At 38.7% G+C, this 23,215-nt stretch overlaps 1 protein-coding gene across 1 annotated transcript; it reads right to left on the bottom strand.

Annotated features, from left to right (window-relative positions):
• Nucleotides 1–7,262: 7,262 nt before the first annotated feature.
• On the bottom strand, nt 7,263–22,917 carry SYNM (synemin). The gene is made up of 4 exons (XM_053462365.1): nt 21,925–22,917; nt 15,593–15,717; nt 12,688–12,761; nt 7,263–12,068 (listed from the first exon to the last, which is right to left on the bottom strand). The coding sequence occupies exons 1-4, from the start codon at nt 22,717–22,719 to the stop codon at nt 8,116–8,118; spliced, it is 4,947 nt and encodes a 1,648-aa protein (XP_053318340.1). The 5' UTR covers nt 22,720–22,917; the 3' UTR covers nt 7,263–8,115.
• Nucleotides 22,918–23,215: the final 298 nt, after the last annotated feature.

Here is a 23,215-nt window from a genome sequence, read left to right as displayed (position 1 = left end):
CCCTCTGTAGTCCAACTCGCATATACTGAGCAGTATTTTGATCTGCTCCTGCAAATCAACTTGTCTTTATTTTTTATTTAATTTTTTCAAATACCAACCTCTGACATATGGTGGATGGCGCTGGCTCATATTATATAAAGCATAAGGGAAATACGATATAGTGTAATACCTTTTTTAATCATATAAAATTGAAAAAGATTAAAAAGGCTTACTCTTAGCCGTGGTGACTACTCTCAGGAGAGTCACTAACGAGGCTTATAATTAAACGATTCTCAGGAGTCCTGGATATTTTTCTTTGCGGGTAATTGACGCGTAGGTACCTCCGGATGATGTCAGACGCGTTTCGCCCCGCCCAGGGCTTCTTCAAGTGACGTATAGAATCATCTGTTCATTGCTTTGCTTTTATCCCAGTAGGGCTCTGTTCATTGGTTGTGCTTCACCACATTCAATGTAATCATCAGACTCAGCTGTCCGATCATGGAGTCGTCATTTAACCCATGCAGTGCTAGTTCCTACTTGTGTGTGTGTGTGTGTGTGTGTGTATATATATAATTATACTACAAATTGTATATTAAATAATAATAGTAAAACAATGCATGCTTTCTTAAAAACCATGAATCAAAGTTCACCCCATTTTGCACTGTAAAAAAGGAAATGCTTCTTCTGCCCCACCCCCCTTTTGATATCAGCTTCCAAACTTTAAATAGTCCTTTAAATTAAAGCTAAATTTCTCTAATTACACTGACTGGCAATAAGAAAACACACACTATGGATTGCCCTAATAAATACATTTATTTATTCTAAACGCTATGCCCCTTTAAACTCGAACACAGATTTATCAAATGTCCTCCAACAGCGTGTATTATAGTAGTAGGTATCAAGCAAAGATCAGTTTCTGATTTGTGTCACTCTTATGCTCCCGTGCCAACTGTTTTCACAATTCTCAATGTGGTCCGCATTGAATTTGACTTACCTGTCAACCAAACAGTTAAACAAGGGACATTTAAATAGCATGCCTTCTGGGGCTGAAGCATCTGAATGTGTTCACTTCTAAGGCTCGAAGCAAAGCAGAGGACATCAATTCCCCCATGAGAACCATGTTTGGAAATTATTTCTCTCACTCTGGTACAGACCTTGGGTTTCTTCCAAACCTTCCCCTCCAGCTCCATTTCAAACACACACACATACCCCCTCCCCACTTCTCAGTTCTGTGTGAACATCTTAACTGATAATTTTTTCCCTCTGGTTTATTTATTAAAACACTTCAGTCTTGCCTCAAGCTGTTAAAGAGAAATACTAGTTGAAATATATCTACGTTAAGAAGCTGATGGTGGATCAGATCTATTTAAAGTAAATGGTTATTGAAGCGGTCAAATAATGCTCAATGAAACAGTGTTATGTGTGCAATTGTGTGAGTTATGGAAACTCCAAGTTTAGCATCTTGGCATTAGTCCCCGGCATTTTCTTTATGTAACATTACAGCATAGGGTCTATTCAGAGTTGACAGATTTAACAACTATGGATAAGATAAGACACAGAACATAGGAGACATTTGCCATACTTCCCAAGTGTCTCTTTTTAGGAGGTGAGAGTTGGTACCGTGTTAGCTACAGAAACACAGGAGACAAGTAAAGTTAAGTTGATACCTTTATTGGCTAACTGAGTAGATTTAAAGATTTCTCAGGTCTCTTCATCAGGCATATTATACCTGGGAGGTCTTCAAAATTTGCACTCTTTTTATGATGAGCAGTCCGTTGCCTTAAAAATTTTAAACTACAGAAATATAGTATAAAAAAAGGCATTATCTTACCTTTTATAGTATAGAAATGCAATACCTTATTTAGTATAAAGTAAAGTAGTATAAAGGTGCTTCTTGAGCCCCCAGGTAAGTTGAGAGGCGGGGAGCTATGTGGGCTGCAAGCTAGATGCAAGAGATGGAGGAGGAGACAGGAGAGGGTGAGACAATGTATGTGTATATGTATGTGTGTAGGTGTATGGTGGCAGCATGTGTGTGGATATTATGTTAGCATGTGTGTGTATATCGACATGGTATTGGTGTGAGTGTATCGACATGCTGCCAGGGGTACGCCTAGGGTTAGTGGGAGAGAGTGTGTATGTACAGTATGTGTAAGTGTATGTACAGAATGAGTGTGTGTGCTTATATATGGTATTAGAGTGAGTGGGTGTTGGAGCAAATTTGTGTGTTAGTGGTTTATAATTTGGGGGTGTGCACCCAGGAGCCACTAATCCCAGGCGCCAGCATCAGTACATTATAAAGTCACGAAAAGGTCTCTGTTCCCCCCCCCATAAATTGTAAGTTCTCCAGTAAACGCCTCAGAGGCAATCTAGGCCAAGCTTAACTAAACACTAATCATAGCTAAAATACCCCATTCACCATATTCATTCTGCATTTTTTTCTTTGTACTCATTGCAACTCAATCACATTTACAGTTTGTGCTCAAAATTTATATTCTAGGCCTAACTCATGTTTATTATAGCAGCGTAATCATATTTTGGGATGCATTTGCATGGAAATAATTGGGTAGCCTTGGCAGCTGCTGCATGACATTGTAAATGGTCGCTGAGTTTGGGGTAAAGTAGTACCTAAAATCCCAACATAATTAAAACATAAGTAGCATGCATATCATTAGTACCCAAACACATTACTCTACATCAGGTTTTTGGTGGCCTTAAGCAAAAACTAAATGTGAAAACTAAAAACTAAATTGAGGACACAAATCAACCTGTAGGAAAGTGAGCTTACCTTTGAGGACTGCAGTGCCTGAATCCCGCAGTATGAGGTACCACTCAGAGCTTTGGCCCACTTAGCTACCCTGGCCAATTTGGCACCTTAAGTGGTCATTTAATCTGTTTTTATGGCAGTAGTCCCACTTACATTCATAAATGCTGCATTCTATCTACCATTCCCCAGACCATTCTCCCAATTACCTCATTCTTTACCAAACCCACATCATGAGCTGATTTTTTTTAACCTAACACAAATCAGTTCTGCAAAAATAGACATTTAACTATGAATTCCCACATCTATATCGTTACATAAGTTATAGTGGGTAAAGGTGATGGAAAACCCTTCCACTAAAATTAAGGGGGTAGTAGAAGCATTATTAAACAATCATTTACAGACACCAGAAAAGCCAGAAGGCTTGTTTTCCCCCCAGAAATCTCATGGTGCTGCCATAACTACAAGGGATTCTGGGTAGGAACATAAAAATAAGGACAACAATTATCACCTTTTGCCTCTATATCCACTTTATACATGGATCCCTTGAAAGTAATTGCTGTACAAGCCTAAACCTTTAGACAAAACTCGGGAAGAGGTGCAGTAGCCCGATCACCGCTCATGGACAGCTGTTTCGTTCTTAATGGGACTCATCAGCATGAGGTTGTGATACTGGCTTAATAGTTGAGGCTTGGGGTAGCCAAGAAATAATATTACATAAGTTATGGTGGGTAAAGGTGATGGAAAACCCTTCCACTAAAATTAAAGTGATTTCAAGGGATCCATGTATAAAGCTGATATAGAGGCAAAAGGATCATTTTCAGACTTGAGTTCCATTGCCTTTCGAATTGTAGTTTAGTTCTCTCGGAGATCCTTTTATTGTCTGAAAATATAGCTTTATGGGTTGTGAATTTTTCTCAACAGAAATGATTATCATCCTGCAGCTCTTGTTTTGTCTCTGCAGAATCATGTCTTCAAATACAGAAGCTCTGAAAATTAAGTACTGCCTTTTAAAATAAATCTGACCTTTCGAGCTGTCAGAGAAAGCATTCCACGCAGAAGAGCTATTCTTGTGCTGTGTCCTGTACTGCTGGCAATTGGTCTTAGTGCAAGATATTCACAGAAACCGATTTCCCTTCCAGAGGACATAACCATCCCTTTGTTTGCCTGCCTTAGCCTTTGAGCTTCCACGGTTAATTTCAGAACTCTTTGTGCTCCAAAGGACATTATTTTATAGTAATGAAACAAGTGCCTCTTGGACATTAAAGTTACCTATCTCTGGTTTTGTATATTGGCAAACTACTTCCATCAGAAAGAGTTGGAGATACTTCATATGCCTCTAGCAAGGAGTGGCCCTTCCTTAAACTTATTTTCAGTTCATCTCAGTGACATTAGGGCTGCTAGAGAAGATAGTTCGGTGCTGATGACAAGGGAAAGTCTGGTCAACAGAGCCAAGAACGTGATGAATTTGGTAACCGTGGCACAGATCTCCGGAATATACTTTTACTGAAGACCATCATGATTTTTTTAAAAAACTTTAGGGAGGAATCGTGTTGAATAATTATGAAGTCACTTTGTACATGCCTTTTAATGCCCATGCGTGCCACTGACATATGTACAGAAATATGTATGTATGTATGTAATTATGTGTTATCTTTCTGTTACTAGAGAGGTTAAGTATGTTACGTGGGACTTTAATGTGTCCCTGGGCAGCTTTTTACATGTGTACCTCTGTGTTATTATCTGATCTGTGAATATGTTCTGTATGCATACATTTAGCTTTTGTCCCTAAATTTAAAGAGTCTTCAGAAAACAGTTCATATTAAAAATTCTCTCTTCATTGCAATTAACAGCACTCATAATTGACATTGAATAACTGAATTGCAACTGAATCCATAATATCTTCACCCCCTGGCACCTAATGGCTTTTTAAGTATAAGAACATGCACCAGTATTCATCTGCCTCCATCAGTTAGTCTCTACAATAGAATTGTTGCCATTCAGCTATTAAACAGTTAATATTTAAATAGTCCTACAGACACAGAGTTTCCAGATATGTCATTTCTGTAATCTCCAATTACACAATGACTACCAGCCCTGAGTTTACAAAATGGTTTTTAATGTTGAAAAGCAAGAAAAAAAAGTGCAAAAACAAGAATAATACGTCAATCTGCAAAGGAATCCTGCACACGTGGAGTGGGCTCATTTTATTGTATTCAGTTTTGGATGACCAGATATTAACCTCTTCACTTTCACAGAAGTAATTCAATCTACAAAAATAAATGCATTTGGGTACAGTGTAATGGTACTCATTTTAAAACACAAACAAAAACATTGGATTAGGGCCCAATCTCAGACATTTGTGCCTAATAGTTAATATGTAGACTGAATAACACAAATTCCCTTTGTTATAAGAATACGGCCATTTAAACATTGCTCGTAAAGGCACATAAATGTCCGCTTTAATGTGTTCTGTGTTGCGCATACACTCGGCTGAGCCGTTCTTGCTGGAGAAACCTGCCAGTGTTGGCTCTTAATGAATAGTGAAGAGAGGAAGTAGAAACCAAAACCCTCCTGCAAACTTTCTTGCCAGCTCTGCCTTTAGTGAATAAGCTCCACATACTGTCTGAACTGCAGTTCTATTCTATAGATTCTATAGATATTCATTCTATAGATTGATTTTTGCAGACACCAGCCACACGTAAGAGGCAGCCTACCTGTAAATCTCCTGTATGACCATAGGCTAGTCCAGCCCTGATTGGCTGCAAAATGTTTTGTGCTGCTATATTACTGAGCCATATGGCTTGGCTTGTATGCATGCTGGATGTTGCCAGCCCTCCTTTGAACATACAATGAAGCACTCCAGTATACAGAAATGTTCCTTGAGACCGATCACTCTTTGTGTATTGCTGAACCGGGTCCTAAATTAAAGTTGCACAGAAATGTGGACAACAGCTCTCTCGACCGCAGCTAGAATTTTAAATATTCAATGCAGTAATGGTTCACATGCAAACTTGCAGTGTTTAATTTTTTAAACAAATGCCCAATTATTGGAGCTTTAATTGGAATTCTTGTCTCTAATTTACATTCATTGTAAATGTGCCACTATGCATTTGGCAGTCCAGCCGTCAGCCCACGCTAAGAGCTGATCACTGCATGATGGTTTCACTCCAATACCATTCCTTCAACAGAAAACAAATCCCTGCATTCATCAGGCTTCAACATATTTCACTCAGCTTGCTAAAGCAATTGGAGTAACATAAAGAGATTAATAGAACATAGTGTACTGAAAACAGATATATTCAATGTCCACACAGGATGTACTGCATGATTAGTGCATACCGGTTTATAATGATTAATGTAAACACACAACATGTGCTAAAGTGTTCTAATCGAACATGCTATCACTAAAGTTAGAGAGATCTCTCCCGTGTTTGGAATCTATGTACTAAAACCTGTTACAGTTGTATCTATTTTTTTGTAAAAGTACACAACAATTTTTTATAGTAGATCTTTCCTGTACAATCCTTAAGGGCAATAATTTATCTGATTAACTTTACAGAAACTCCCTTGTTTGGCTGCCAGCCATTCTGTACTGGTATTTAACATACATCACTTAAAATAGGAAACCCAGCTTACCCTCTAAACAGTGACATTTATGGAAATTGGGTATGGTTTTGTAAAAGAAAATATTGAAGGATTTATTTACTGAATGGGAGTTTGCATATAGATTTCAAGACCAATTTTGGGTTTCTGCTCACTAACTTCATTGTGCATTAAGAATGGCCAAGCCCATTGACATTGACAATCTGTGAGAGTTCTTGAATGTCGACATACAGCATTTACTATGCATTAAGAAGGGCCAGCTCAGTTTTTTTTAGCAAGAGAATCTCTTCAAGGTTGGCCCTTCAAAATGTACATTAAAAGTCAGAGAGCTGAAACCACAACTCGCCTGCAAACTCACCTGCAAGTGCTTACTTTCAACATGTATTAGATATGTACGAATCTTAATTATCCCTACGTGTAGAACCAAGGACTGGTTAAAGATTGAGTCTTTACAGGGGGAAGAACGGGCAGACTAGGTGGGCCAAATCGGCTGCCAGCCTCTATAATTACTTTAATTTCTATAATTACTTTAATGAATAAACCCCCCCAAATCAGTAAATTTGGCTGACTAAAGAACTGCAATATTTGTTCAGTGGGGAACCGTAAGAACAGGTCCTTTTCTCCTTGCGTACCAGTGTTTCTTAATGTCTTAATGTTTTTGTCATGCCCCCCTACTGTAATAGTGCTAAAGAGTCTCCCGGCACTCTGTAAATAAATGTAACATCAGTAATTCCACTTTGGAAATAAAATAAAAAGGACAAATATAAAGTACTTTCTATTCTGATGAAAGTTTAGTTGATTTCTTGGGATTGGAAAAAGACAGAACCTACCCTGATGGTGATCCTGTGATATGTGCTTACAAGCAGAAGACAAATCATATTATCCCCCCCCCCCAGAATTTCATGAAATTGTAAAATTTTGATTAGCAAAAAGCTAATATTTTAGTTTATTGTGACATAAAATACATTATAATATTCTCATTTAACAAAACACACACAGCAATCCACAAGACATAATGTTTAAATGGCAGTAAGTCTTAGTAAGGTTGAACCCGATGGACTGTTTTCAACCTAAATTACCATGTAATGCTTATATAATTCTACTGTGAGTCACCCTTCTTTAAACGGCAGATTGATTTTCTGGCAGCTTCATTGCTCCTATACAATTTAACTTAGCCGCACATTTCATTGGACCCACAACATATTTCATCTCCATCCTATTAATTTAATGTACTCTGGATAATCTATTTGGACATTTCCTATCCATTTGTTACCATTACATGCTTGCGTGCATGTAAGTACCCCACTACAGAGGTGATCCAGCGCAAATACTATGTAGCCCTATATTGAAATAACTCTCTTTAAAATATATGTTCAGCTTTCCCCAAGATTCATCATCTGCCTAGTTCTGGAAACTTTTTGTCATTCCTACAGGGTCTGAAAAATACACAAAATCCTCTTACTATGGAAAGATTGAACGCTGTTCAGTAACAGTGGAACATTCCAGGTATATATTAAGGAGACCTGTTTACATTGTATATGCATAAGTAAGCCAACATCAAAAATATATTCCCTTTTAGTTTGAAAACTTAGCATCTTAGCAAAGAGTCATTTGCTGATTAAACACAGATATGGTGTGCTATATGAGTTTGCTGGTGATCTAACAGCCTCTTTATATGGAGATATGAATGTGAAACACGCTGGTAAATATGGACTGCAAGCTATCGTTCAGTGTCAGTCCTTATTTTTGTGCAAAGCAATCGAGGAAATTCAAAATGAACGCCGCAAATAATCATGATCTGCTTCTTCATCCTCCTCTAGGTATACAACAGCCACCTTTTTATCATCAGAAACTCCAGATCCCTGATGGACTATTCTGTGCATTTGGATGGTTTTATCAAACTCTGATGTATCAATGATGCGTTTGGACTGGATTTCAGCTTCATAAGGATATTGAGACCCTCCAGCGATTTCTTCTTCACCATACCCACTTTCAGCCACCTCTGGATCATCCGTCTCACTTATCTTTGGCTGTCCACCAACATTCCGGGAAGTAATTACCATTCTGCTTTCCTGGCCTTCCGCTTCACCTTGATACTTTGTGGCAACTTTTGTTATGTCCATCTGAAAAGTGAAAGACTTTTCTGTTGGACCGAGTTTAATATGTTTTATTGATTTTTCACTCTCATTTGAATCACCAGAGGGAGATGAAACAACAAAATCTGATGATTCATATGTTTCTGAACTTGGAATCTCAAATGTTATGTGTTCGGAAGCTGTTATTTCTTTGGCACCCAACCGGATATGTGCAATGGACCTGTTTGAGTCTTTGAAATGAGAATCATCCACTGCACTGCCAATATCCAGATTTTCAGAAATGGGGCCCTCAAAAATGATTTGTTCTTTATTTGGGCTTAATTGAATATGATGGACAGAGGTGCTGACATTTGACTGGTTTTCAGTGTCATCACTTCCCACTTGATAAGATTGAGAAATAAAGCCCTGGTATTTGATTTTTTGTGCAGTGTGGATTTTCTGAGAACCGACACTGTGCTCAACAGGCATACTATTATCTTCTAGATTTCTGGTTTCTTGAACAACGTGTCTACTGTGTTCTACAATATTTGGGAGACAACCCTCAAACACAATCTCTTTGGAAAGTTGTGTCTCACCTGAGTTTAATTTAAAATGAGTAATTGTTTTCTTTGTACCCGCAGCCTCTGTCTGAAAAATAATCTCATTCACCTGTCCTCCTGCTTGCTGGCTGCTAAAATCTAAATTGGATTTTTCAGTAGTTTCATTAATATTCTCTGTGGGCTTTTCTGAGAGTGTTAAGTCTCCTGTGGCACTGCTGCTTGTTGTTTTGAAAATGGGTCCCTGAAATATGATCTGCTCTGTGGGATACATCTCTGTAGGGCTTATCTTTATATGATGTACAGATCTGTTTTGATTTGATGAATCTTCTGCACTATTTACTATGTCAAGCTTCAATGTTTCCGAGACAGGGCCTTCAAAGATGATTTGTTGCGTAGAGAATACTTCCTTGGGTCCTAATTTAATATGGTGAAATGATCTGTTTGTGTCAGTTAAGGATTCTTCTCCAGTTAGAACATGTTCTTTATCTGTTCTTGATACACCAATAGATAATTGCTCATTGTCTGCATCAGCTGGCATATGCTTTATTAACCTGCCCACATCAGTAACAATCTGAGATTGAGATACTTTGCCTGTTTCATTAAGATGGATATTTTTAGTGTCAGGTTCTCTATCAATTACTTTAGATACATTGGTTTCCATGAAAACAGATTCCTTGTCTGTTTCAGATTCAATTGTGCCAGGCAAACTCTCCCCTTCTGGTCTGTCCTTAGAATATACCTTTCCTTCACAGGATTCCATTGTAGAGTGTGCTAAAAGTCCATCTTCATTTTTGACTTTCTCAAGTATGTGAAGTGTTTCTGCATCACCTGTATCCATGGTTTGTGATACATTGATTTCTGCTACAATGGTGACTATGCCACTTTCTTTTGTTTGGTCAACTTTTTTGATATCTACTGCAAAACTGCTGGTTTGAGTCTGTTCTCCTCCAGCCAATGTAGATAATTCTTCCACTATGTCTTGTGGAAGGCTTTCTTGCAGACAGTCAAGTGCTCCTTTCAATTTTTGCTGAGGGTCTTGGCTTTCCTTAGACAACAAACCCTTGATTGATGACTGGAATCCTTGAGGAATTTTAATTTCTTTTTCAATTACAACTGTCTCTGTTTGCGTTACTTCTTCTTTTGGTTCATGTGTTTCCTGTCTGTAAACACTGCTACTTGTGCCTGGTTCATTGCTGCTTGTGTACTTTAGGTATTCACTTAGGGTTTTCCGACCCTGTGAACTTTGTAAAAATTCATCTTGCCAGGAATATTTAACGTGTGACTCTTCCTCTATGTGAATTTGCCCTTTTATTGTTTCCTCTTCATCATCCTCTTCTCTTGGGATGTCATCTGGAATTGATACAAAGTAACTTGTCTCTTCATCCACTTCTTCACCTTCTACTACTTCCTCAACATGGGTTGGGACTTCACTGAGCTGAACTTTGTCACCTTCTGATTTCCCAGAGGAATGAAGATCTTTTTCATCACTTGCTACCTCTTCTGTGTGAGAGCTGTCTTCTGCTTCCTCCACATGAAATGGTGTGGAGAATTCAGCTCTTTCACCCCCAAAGGTTCCTATAGATTCCTCTATTATCTCAACATTAACAGACAATCCTTTCCTACCTTTCAGTCCAGTTTGAATGACATTTCCGATCCATTCAGCCTCTTCTTCTTCCACTTCTCCTTGAATTGTTTTTGTGAACTTTCTGTTCTGTTCATCTTCTGCTAAATATTCTGCAGCTCCTGCCAAGCACTCTTCCACTGTTTTATATGATTTTTTACTCCACAAATCTGCAAGATCAGGTTCATCAAAAATGTCTACATCCTCCTCTGTTTTGGATTGTACAATAATCTCAGTCCTCATTGTTCCATCACTGCCCACTTGCTTTCTTTCTACATAGGTTACCTCTGCATCATCCAAGTCTGCTGGTTGGCCAAAGTGTTTAAGAATATCGGCTACCATTGCCTTTCCTCCCAAGTGTTCAGATGACGTTATCACCACCTCTGTCTCCTTGGTTTTACTGGCTTCACTGCCTCCCTTTTCTATATTTTGAACATGCTCAAATTCAGTGTTAAGTGCTTCAGTTTCATATGTTTGACTAGAATTTATTCCGGTTTGGTTTTCCTTTGTGCTTTCCACGCTTATTTTTTGTAAACAGTCTTCTTTCCCAATTGCTTCGAATTGTATTGGAATCTCATGAGGAGCTTGGCCTTCCTTAATATTGTTTTCAGGTATAATCGTTTTGACACTGACAGACCTTTGTTCTAGTACGTTTTTTGTTTCTGTAATATTTATTGCATCTACTCCGACTTTCTCAATTTCTTCTCTCTTTTTTTTCGCTTGATCTCGTTTCTTTCTTTCCTTTTTCACCGGCAGCTCCTGCATTTTAGGTTCCTTAATGGTCTCTTTTTCTTCTGTCACCGTTATACTTGCTGTGTTTTCCTTTCTAGTTTGGCCCTCCATATTAGTATTTTTCACACTGACTTCTTCAGTTTGGTAAGTCTTCATGCTGTCCTCTACATCGCGCTTCTGTTCTTCAACACTTTTGTTTGTTGCCTCTCTCTCTACAACTACTTCTGATTCCAAATAATGTGATTGATTTATTTTATCACCTACTCTTGCATCTCTTTTATCTTTATTGACTATGTCAGACATTGCACTTGGGGTGGCCCCTGGCTTTAAATTATTCACCTGCTCTACCTTTGTCTTTTGAAGTGATGTTTTTGACTCACTGGATGAATGTGGTGCCACCACTGTATGCAAAGCTGTGTCATAAACATTATGATGAATGTCCCTGTTCTTCAGTAAACCATATCTTGGTTGGAAGCTCGTGTTCAACCTGCCACTTTTTTCTTGGATAGTTCTCTCGTGAATACGAGATACATAAGAACTATTAGCCCTTCCTAAATCTGTAGCCTGTTTTCTGATCTGTATTTTTGGCACAGCTTGTAACCTGTGGATATCAGAAGTCTGTGTTTTTATCCTTATGTCTTCATGGATTCTTTTGTTTAGAAATTCTTTTCTGTCTTCTCCCCTCATGACACTAGAGTATCTTGCTGACTGCGGAAAAGCTGGGGTTTCATGCCCTTTGGAAAAAAAGATTGTTTTACAAAAATATATTTTTATGACCAGTTGTTTAAATAATCACTTTAAATAATTATTAATAGCTTGCTTTGTGTACTGGGGCACAGTCATGCTGGAATAGAAAAGGACCTTCCCGAAATTGTTCCCACAAAGGTGGAAGCAAAGCATTGTCCAAAATGTAAAGCATCTGAACGTCTGAAATGTCAGTGGGTATGATATAGTATTATGTTTTCCACTGCTCCAGCCGATGAATGGTTTTATGAGTATTTGTGGCTTTTCTGTCAGCTTGAGTAAGTCAACCCTTTCTCCCGTGACCTCTCCGTCTCTCAAATAATTGCTGCTCACTAGATGTTTTTGTTTAATGCACCATTCTCTTTAAACTCCATAAACTATGCTGCACTAAAACTCCTAGGGTTGACTGTTTCTGAGATGCTGGCACCACATTTGCCACCAAAAAACATTCCATGGTCAAACAAGTAAATATCTTGCTCCTGTTTGCATCATTTATATAGAGTTGCAGTCACACAATTCATACTTTTTGTCTTGGTGAGCAGGTGTACCTAAAACAGTGGCCACTGAGGGAATACAGCTACCCACTGTATTACGGTAAACTTATCTTACCTGCTGGTATTTCCTTTTCTGAGAAATCGGTCCATATAACTCTTCCCTTTTGGTTTTCTCCTTCCAGCAAAGCTCTGAGAACAAAAATAAGCATCAAACAGGTCATCATCTCCATAGAAAAATATTTGTAGTTAGGCTAGCAAAAGCACATAAATATCCACATTGTCAAAGCTTGAATATCATGGGAACTAAATCTTTTAAGCAGGGACAGTACTAGGTTTTTAGGGCAACTAAACCAAAAGATTTATCAGGGCCCTATCTTTAACACTGGCAATTATAAGAACAGTTGCACATACACTAAGAAACTCAGCATTTATGAAAAGAGATTTATTTGTAAGAATAATACATGACAGAGATATTACTTTTAAGGAATCTGTGCTACTTTTCTAAAAGTATCTTCCAATAAACCTGGACCCCTTGGACCACTCTGGGTCCTAAGAAGCTGCTTAATCTCTTTATAGTGTAGATTAACCCCTGCTTTTAATTATTTAAGTGGCTGGAATTAGGGCACATTTTCCCCTGGGAGGCAAAGAAAATTATGTATGTGTGAATGAGTGAATACATTTATGTGTGAACGAGTGAATAAATGAGTGAACAAGTATATGTGAATTAATGAGTATGTATGAATGAATTAGTATGTGTGAATGAGTATGTATTTATGTATGTGATAGCTTGGATGCAGATGTAAGTGGGGTGGCAAATATCGCCCAGGCAGGCATGCTGTTTAGGGAAAAACATAGCAAGTCCTATGCGTCCAATATGGGTGCTGGGCAGCCCCTATATGTGCAATCTGGTCCCCATGCATTATTTACTAGATCTATAGGTTCAATGTGAGTTTACACATGGTTTTCAGTTGATCTATTCCCGTGTGTTGTTTATTTATTGTGTACCTGAACTACATGAGGGAGGAAACGAGGGGTGTTTCACCGTGAAGGAGGGGACAAAAGGACTCTTGAGGGGATGACAGGGGAGAGGACTGGGTGGCCCGCACAAGACGCCTGTATACCTAAAGCCGGCCCTGGTCACGATTTGCAGGTCCGCTCTTGCGTTACCCGGCGGAACCACAACATTAATTTGCTATGCGTTCTGCATAGTATTGCGTCCCTCTCCTTTCCTGAGTGTGTGGTGATAGGACATCTGATGCGGCCTCTGTGTGATTTTAATATTTATACCCCTTTGAAACAGGAAGTCATGATGAACAATTTCCTGTTCCTAGTCACCTAGGTACACTAAAATGTAAAAATATCACTGGAAATATGTACATTGTAGCTGGCAGCAGCTGATTTTGTTAGGGCAAGAAATTTCCTTTTTTCCATGAAAACGGTTAAGTGACCCAAAACTTTTGAATGTTAGTGTATGTATATAGCAAAACAAAGATTTTTTTTGCAGTAAGTATACATTGATTATATCAGCAGCTCCCTGGAATCTGGATTTATATGCGTTTTAGGGTGTGCTTCCCTTTCTATATTTTCTGTGTATATTTGCAGGTTCTGACCAAACCTTAGGGTTAAGCAGCCCTACCTACCGCACGGGTGCCTCATTAATTGCTAGAGGGTTTTGTTTGGGTTAAAATGCAGTGCAGTTTCTTTAATTCAGCTTCTTGGTCAGCAATAGAGCCATGAAAAATTAGTTAGGACTCACCAAACTCGGGGTGCTTTGACGTAGTGGCGGGCTAAGCATTATTTGGCCATATAGTGTGATGGAACCCCCAATATTTATCCCTTAGGTGTTTTAAATAGTATTTGCTGGGAGTGCACAGATTCCTTGTTTTGCTAAAGGTACAATAAATATAGCAGTTTAATAAGTACAGTAGTCATAGAGACATTATGATAGGTATGAATACATTAGGAATGAGGCCCCTGTTCTGAAGAGCTCAACGTGTTTGTGTCTTTTTTTTTTATATTCACTTATGAGTGTTTTTGACAGGTGGGGGGCGCCTGTGATGTCAAACGTCTGCTCCCTGCATGCAAGGTGGAATTGGACTATATGATCTTATTATTTTTTTATGCTTGTTACCACGGTGATTGACAGCTACCTTAAGCTAGGGTTCTGTTTTTTTATGGCACGGAGATGCTGTTCTGAGACAGCCATCTCCCTTCCTCTGTTGGAGGACTTGTGTTTGACATGACTATTTCCTAACCATCATATATAAAGCAGAGCTCCTTTACCCACCCCTGCATAGCAGTGCTATAGTGTGCCATTAGCAAAGATGGCTGCCAGGGAGGTGACACATGGTTCTATCCTACAATGCTTTTTGCTAACTGTTCGTTTCACTGAAAAAATCTGGGTGTTACTGTATTATTGTATAGTAAACATTTAGACATATAGCAGAATTGCATGCTTTACAGTTTATAAGGCTGTGTCAGCAGAAACTTAGTCTTCTTAATACTCGACAAATGCTGAAAAATATCAGGAAATGCCAAACGACTGGGCAGATGGCATTAGAATATCTGGCTGCTGCTGTCAGTTGTCCTGTTACTAAAGCAATAAACTATACTAAATATAATATCCAATGGCACCGAGCAGGATTAATCTAGCACTATAACACATGACAACAGAGGACAACTAAAATAAAAACAGACTCATGCAGCACCCCACCCAGCGAGAAGTTGGGATCTGACTCACTGTCTCCATCCTCTTGGTGATAATTTATTTTCAGTATGTTAGGTGAGAATATACATGATATTCTGCTCAATGACTGCATCCAACAGGAAAGGGAGCTACGGAGGAGAAATGTGACCACACAGAGAACAGGTGGGCACAGAATTTGGAGTCTCTTGGATTTGGATGTTAAATATCGCTATTAATGTATATAAACCTAACTTGTATGGCCCCCCCCCAAAAAAAGAAGCACGGGCCGCAAAGTAATCGTGAAACGTATATTTTTCTGAATTAGATGCATTACCTATACGCAGCTACTTCCAAGCTCAGCCCAGTCTTCAATTGCATGAGTTCATGATAATCTTTAAGGCGTTCAGTAATGGTAATTGTTACAGTTTGTCTCTCCTGCTCCAATTCTTCAATTATGATCTATGGGAACAAGACAGAACGTTACTAAAATGGCGCATATGTGGGAATTTGACCAGCCATGCCTGAATATGTGTAATAAATAAACCATAATAAAACCATACATTGAATACATTTTTTCGGAGAGACATATACATATAGATGCTTATATATAATGTGTGTGTGTATGTATAATTTGAGGGGTGTTTTTTGACCATTATATATATATATATATATATATATATATATATATATATATACATATATATATATATATATATATATATATATAAACTAAAATTACAGGAATGTTTAACCCCTAGATGACAATTGACGCGTCTGGCACATCATGGGGTTAAACAAGCGTAGAAAGCAATCAACGATTGCTTTCTTCGCTCAGTTGGTGTTGCTGCCATACCTTAACTTCAAGCCATCCAGCAACACCAAAAACAAATGCAGGGGCCCTGTACGATCGCTCCTAGGAGTGGCCGTATTCACCATAATGAAAGGCTATATGCCTTTAAATTATGGCGGCACTCAGCGGCTAGAAAAGAAAAGTACTTAGCCAGTGTTGCTGAAGTGTCTCTATAACGATAAAAAAAAGATAGATCACTATAGACATATATAACTTCGGGCATCGTGAGAAGGGAATCTCCAAATGAGTTGGCAGGGTCTAGAGTTAAATTTCTGTCCTATTTTTAATCAACTGAATTAGGTGTATGATTAAATCGGTATGGCATTGACCAGTCCAGCACAGTAACCGATAAGAGCATTCCTTGTACAAGTCCTGAAAAGCCGCTGACAAGAGCTGCAGTCACAATCTACACAATATTACAGAGGCACTTATTAAATTAATATTGGCTATATATATGGTCGTATAACAAGCCAGCCACAAATCATTCTTCACAAATAATAGTTTCAGAACTACATGCATTAGGCCATGGGATGTGTCCCTTCCACACCATCTAATATATTACTGTGTACCGAATGAGTCAGCAGCTCTGTCAGTCAAATGAAAGGTATTTGTATGTGTGATGTCATTTATCAAAAGCAAAATGTATTAAAAAAATTAGGTCACATGATAAACTTCAGCAGGTTTTTGAAAACGATAAGTAACTTCATGGCGTTCTGGCTATCAACCGAACATTAACCATTTCTTCCTGATAAGGACAAAAATTGCCCTTCTATACACAAAGTATCTGGGAGGCGGGGAGGGGGCAAATGCATATGGAGAAGTCAAAAGGAACACCAAAAAATATATAAAGGGACCATGCAGCTATCATACGCAATAAAATGCATATGATGGGTGAGATAAATGTCCCCTCGTAAATGGGACTAAGGAATCTCTTGTTGATAAAAATAGTAATAATAAAACATTTCAGCTGCCCAGTTATTACTTTATGGGTCAGAAGCTAATAAAAAAAAGGGAAAATTTTTTGACACATAATAACAACTATCCATTATTTGTAACAGAAAATTAAAGCAGGCTGCTAGGCTAGTAATGCATTTATGACAATAATAATACTCATAAAACTTTACAGATCAATGATCAGACCACACCAACACTATCACATAAAGTTCTGGAGACTTATATTGAGATAGTTTGCCGTCCAAAGAAGGCCTACTAAAGTGTCACACGGCTTATCAGGAAAAGTTTAAATATTTCAACATGCATTATATGAGGGAAAGGTTTAATTTAATAAATATACACATTTATGCTTAGCAGAGCTCCTTTGCCAGTCTAAAGGAATTAAGCCACAGGAGGGCAATTTATTTTTCTAAAAATGTAAAAATGTTTAATTCTAAAACTAGTGGACCAAAACCTACTATGTAATGTTAGAACATATTTCTTCATTGAGAGGGTAGTAGATAAGTGGATCCGTCTTAGTGATGAAATGATAGACAGATAGAGTTGAGAGATTTAAGCATATGTGGGATACACATTGGGCTATCCAGATATAAGATAGATGATACAGGGACCCTTATTATCAAAAAGACCAATTAAACAAAAATAAGAAATATAGCTCTTATAACACTGAATTACTCTATTAAACACACAAACAATAACTTTTTAATGATAGTATCACTCTATGTTATAGGCTGTAAAAGGACACGGGTTAAGTCGATGAGGAGATGTAAATACTGGTAACTATTTGCTAAGCGGAATAAACAGTTAATGTAAGTGCTTATATGTTGATAAAAGGCTAAAGAGGCAGTGCAGCATGTTCTTGCTACATCAGTCAGAACAAAGTTACTAAAAAAATCTCATGTTATTTTTTTGTTGTTAAATATTACAAAATATTTAGCAATGGAATTGCTTTCTGAATTTTCCCATAAGTCTTCTTTTAGAGCACCTCAAACTATTCCAAGTGAGAGATAATGTATTTATTTACATTGTGTCATTTCTTATTGGAATGATATCATGGTTTGCAATGAACACCAACATTAAATAAATAGGGGAAGGGAAATGCTTTAATATGGCAATTGCTTGTGAGGCTACTCAGGAAAAGTAGAACGAAAGTGTTAATTTTATGATCATTTTCCAGAGTACTGAGCCTTAACATCTGTACTTTAAATGCAGGATACAGGATGTTGGAGCCAAACCAAATACTTTGCTACTGGAATGTATCACTCATAAACTTTGTTCATATTTTCCAGGGATAATGAGCGTAAAGTAAAAAAAAATATCTTAAGAACTCAGTATATGCATCACATGAATTTGTAGATGTGTTTTTATTTACACCTCCAACACGTTAAGTGTCCAAATCAGGACACCACTGTTGGGATGTGTAGCTGGAGGTAGGAGTACGCAGGGCCAGAGGCACCCAACTTACCCCAATGAGCCACCTTGGCTGCAGAGCGTTACAAGATGCAATGGATGTGGTGCTGCAACAGCATAGACCTCCATTGAGTTTACAACTCCATGGGACGTTAAGGGAGATCAGGGGATCCCCTGCACCGGTTCATGACCCCTAGTGCCTGCATAATTTGGCACTGTCTCACGAAAACCAGGAGGCATGCAGTATTATTTGACGCAGCTGGTGCTATAGCACATGGAAAGTTAGGAGTGGGTGAGGGATTGAGTGGTGGAGAAAGAGCAGATTCAAAGCTGGATTCGAAATTTGGTAATGAAATATCCTTACATTCTAATTTCTGCTTGGTCGTGAGGACACAAAGACGGCAGGGAACAGGAAGTTTTAGCTGGCTTTGCCTCGACTCACTCCCCTACCTTTCGAACAAGCAAGGAGTTGGGCTTTTATAGAATAGTTGAAAGCACATCTAATGGAAGAGCATCAACAATACTTTTTTGGTTACGTCATACTCTATTTGTAAACTATAAGTGAATAAGAAATTGTTTTATTACAAAAAATATTTTACAAAAACATTTCCAGGATTAAAACAAACAAAAAAACCATTGGTGATACCACTGTGAAAAGTACCATGTTTGCAAGCACCTTTTAATCATACTGACTGGCAATATTGCATTTTATATATTAAAAGTGTAATTGATATAAATCTAATTCCAGTCTCTTAGCTAGGTACTTTTCACAGTGCTATCACTCACACTTACACCATACCATATACGACATGCACATGCTAATATCATATACTCAAATATTAACACCTTACAGTACCACATGCTAACACCATGCACTTATCCACAGACATGCTAACCCTATGCACCAACACACACAGACTTTAACAATATATGCGGATATACACACTCAGGCTAATTTCATACATTAACATACACACACGCTAACATCTCTTATAATCATGCACACGCTATCCAACATAATAAATAAAAGTAAATTAACACTTTGAAATTACCAGCATTTGTGTATGAATTTGTCATAAAATATGACATGAATTCCCAAGTTTATCAAGGTATCATACAGGATAATATCAGGATGGTTGTCTGTGAGCTGGAGCTCAGTAGAAGTTGGGTAACGCAGCAGGGCAATGACCCTAAACATTGAAGTAAACGTACTACATAATGGCTTAAAAAAAAAACAGAAAAACTGCTCTTTGTAGTGGCCCACTCAGAGCTCGGACCTTAACCCATTAGAGATGCTGTGAAATGACCTTGAGGGCCATTCAGACCAGACAGCCTAGGAATATGGCTGAGCTTAAGTAGTTGTTGAAGAGAAAATGGTCTCAAATTCCTCCTGAACGTTGCGCAGGTCTGATTTTTATTTTAATGTTATTGCTGATTCAATAACTAAATAAGTGTTCAGAGTCAATGTGAATATTATATTAAAACACACAATCTATATACATGCTAACTCTAATGCAACAGCACCACGTACACAGTGACATACTTACACACACACTAACATATGTTGGGTTTAAGGAAGCAGGCCCACAGCAATGGCTTAGCAGTATGTCAAGGGTTGCGGGGCTGGTGCTAGGCCCGCTGGGGCTCCCTTTACACCAGTAGCTCTACTACTGCAAGGTCATGTAATGCATGTTATGTGAACCTGATGGGAGCTTAACTGTGGCCAAGCAGGGGGTCCGGCCTCCCTGCCTTTTCAGGTGAGTGAGCAAGGTGTCCAGGCCCGGTTAACCAGTACTCGGCATAACCCCTGATGGTGGCTCTGCTGCCAACTGTCCCTCTCTTTAAGAAGTACAGTCCATCCCTGATGTCCCTCTTTTATAGGAACTCTGAGCATTTGGTGGGTATGAGTAAAGCACAGTGTTCTGTAACCCTAAGAGCCATAATAATGTATATATTAGATGCAGAGATTGTGTTTATAAATCAGGTTGTGTAGATATCAATAGGTCATTAACTTCATTGGACTCCCAAAACCTGGGCCCTGAGTTTAAAAGAAAGAAAGATACTTACCATAGGGCAGTAAATGGGACCTTCCATTACATTTGATGACAAGAGTGTCCCTTTAACATTCTAGAGCACTCAACAAATGTTTTGTCTAAGCAGAACACCACAACGTAAGGTCTCAAGCATGAGACTGTATTATGAACAACTTAAAGTGAAACAAGATTTCATATTCTACTTTCTTACGAAGCTCTTCTGGGATCGAAAACCTTTATCTGTTTATATTTTTTTTCAATGGCCCTGTAACATCCACACCTTGAAGGGGCAGCATTGTTGTAGACGTGTTTATGCTTCTGTTTAACCACCAGATAAAAACAGAAATAAAGGGGACACGCTGTCTGCTCCTTGCAACGTGATACCCCACACATACATTACTAAGGGAGGGTGGGCCAGAGAGAAAACCATCAATGTCAGTGAGAACATTTTGCACCTGACATGCTGCAACATGTGGCCTCTAAAAGGATGTATTTAAAGGGCATGATTATTATAGAACAAATGCTTTTGCTGGTTGTGTGGTCTTTCCCCGTCCTGCTACAGACGCTAAATATTTATATTACATAACATAACATTTGATGGCAGCAATAGTTGTTGTGGAACACTATATACAAATGACAGACATACTGTAATATTATTTTTTGTTCTAAGTGTTATAGGGAAAAATACTATAGATGGTAAAAGGCAGACTATCATCATCCCCATTGTAAGTCATTTGTGTATCTTTTTCATCGTTTTGCAATCTAGAATCTCTAGAATGCATTGGAAATGGAAACGTTCAATCTTTATGAATGTGCGGTAGGATAGTCTTTAGACATGCCCATATCGACATGAGTATTTTATTTTGTTGGCTGTACCCAACATGGCTTTTGTCACTTCTTTTCTTTACTGCAAGCATATTGAATCTGTAGGAAACTGATCTCAGATATACCTGCATTGCTCAGGCATAGAGCAAGCCCATATAATAATGTGTTAGAGCTCAAAATCTGACATGCATTATGTCCTCGTGTGCATGTCTCTGCCAAAGTGTTTTGTAAAGTTCAGATTTTTCTGAACTCAAAGTAGCATTAAAATGCAGTCAGTGAAATGAAAGTGCAACTCTCCTGCAAATGCCCTGCCAACTCCCCTTTTTAGTCAACAGACCTCAGTGACGCTCACACTATAACAGAACATGTCCATTTACATTATTTAGAGAGTATAGACAGTTACAAAACAGAGAGAAAACTAACTGCACAAGTTGTAACTAACAGTACAAGTTGTAAGGTTATTACTACTTTTATATAAGTGTAAAAATTACTAAATGTTTCCAAAAGCAGGGGTGACCTCTGAAAAAATACAATGCAAGCACTCATTGACTTTGACCGGTTTGATGTTTGATTGTTCTCATGTTGCTGTCTTACCTGATACTCTTCCACCTCCAATCTATATCTCTCTTTCATTCTGAGCAGTTCATCTTCCAGAGTCTTTCGGATTCCCAACAGCTCTTCATACTCCCTGCGCAGTTCCACCACCTGCAGACTATACACCCTGACTTCCTCTTCCACTCCCTGTCTTTCCTCTTCACTCAATCTCAGATGGTTCTCCAGCTCCTCAATCTTCTTTTGATACAGCAGGAAAGCATCTTTCCATGACTCTGACAGCTCTAATGAGATGCTCTGTATGTCCTGAATGCTCAGCCTTGGAGCCAGTGTCTCCTGGATGGAAACATGCATGGGTATCTTGAGTACCTGGTCTGTTATTGCCAATAACTCTTCCTGGTGAGAACCCTGGAGCACCTGACATTCTTGTTGAAGATGAAGGTACAGTTCTTCTAGGGCTGCCTGGCTACTCTTTGCCTTATGAAGGTCTTCCTTATAAAGTGCCAGCTGTTGATCAATACTAATCCTCATGGCCCTTACTTGATCCCATAACTCTTGGAGCATCTGAAGTTCTTGCCAGAGATTTTCCTTTTGGATTTCGGCCTCGCACTTCTCCACAGTGAGCTCCTCCACTTTCATCCTCAGCTGGCATATTTCAGAGTGGTAGCCGTGTGACCATCGGGCTCCTTGCTCCAGACGAAGCTTGTGAATCTCTTCGACCAGCAGTTGGTTTTCTTTCTCCAGCTCCCTCACCCGGGAGAGGTACTGGTCCAGTCGGTTGTTTAAATCACGTAGCTGGGATTTCTCATCCCCAAACCCTCTTCTTATACGTATCATCTTTCTTTACCCTTCACTCTAATATATATTTTTTTTAATTAAAGTACCCTTCCTATTGCCATACAGCTATGATCCCCTCTTCTCTTAAACTATCTGAGTCACTCGCTGAAGTGACACAGTCTGAGCCTTTTGGGCTGCTGGGAGTGACATTTAAAGAAGGAGGAGTTCGTTGGTACCGGACTCACAGTTCTGGGCTTCCCGAAAAGGGACACGGGCACAACAGAAGAGGACTTGACAGCGCTTCCCAAGTCATGATGTAACAGAGCCCTCTGCTGGAGAATATAAGTACTGCTCGTGGAGGGCACTTGTTGTTAGACCCTAAAATCTAAAAAGACTTTATAGTCTGGTCGGAAAAATGTAGAATTCCATGAGAGGAAAAGAAATCCTATGTGCTTCAGAGTTCCAAGATGACGTATTTCTCACACTTTTTTTCTGTTTTTCAACATTTTTAAAATCATGTTGCTGTATTATCCTCACTGCCTCCCAACAAACTTCA

Source organism: Spea bombifrons, chromosome 4 (genome assembly GCF_027358695.1).
Source record: "Spea bombifrons isolate aSpeBom1 chromosome 4, aSpeBom1.2.pri, whole genome shotgun sequence".
Taxonomy (NCBI): domain Eukaryota; kingdom Metazoa; phylum Chordata; class Amphibia; order Anura; family Pelobatidae; genus Spea; species Spea bombifrons.
The sequence above is the reverse complement of the archived record's forward strand: the minus strand, read 5'-3'. Positions and strand labels throughout refer to the sequence as shown.

Coding starts and splice junctions, on each gene's coding strand:
- SYNM (XM_053462365.1), bottom strand. CDS start 22,719: ATGATACGTATAAGAAGAGGGTTTGGGGATGAGAAATCCCAGCTACGT. Junction 15,718..21,924: donor TGGAGGTGGAAGAGTATCAG/GTAAGACAGCAA, acceptor TTGTTCCCATAG/ATCATAATTGAAGAATTGGA. Junction 12,762..15,592: donor TTGGAAGTAGCTGCGTATAG/GTAATGCATCTA, acceptor TTTTGTTCTCAG/AGCTTTGCTGGAAGGAGAAA.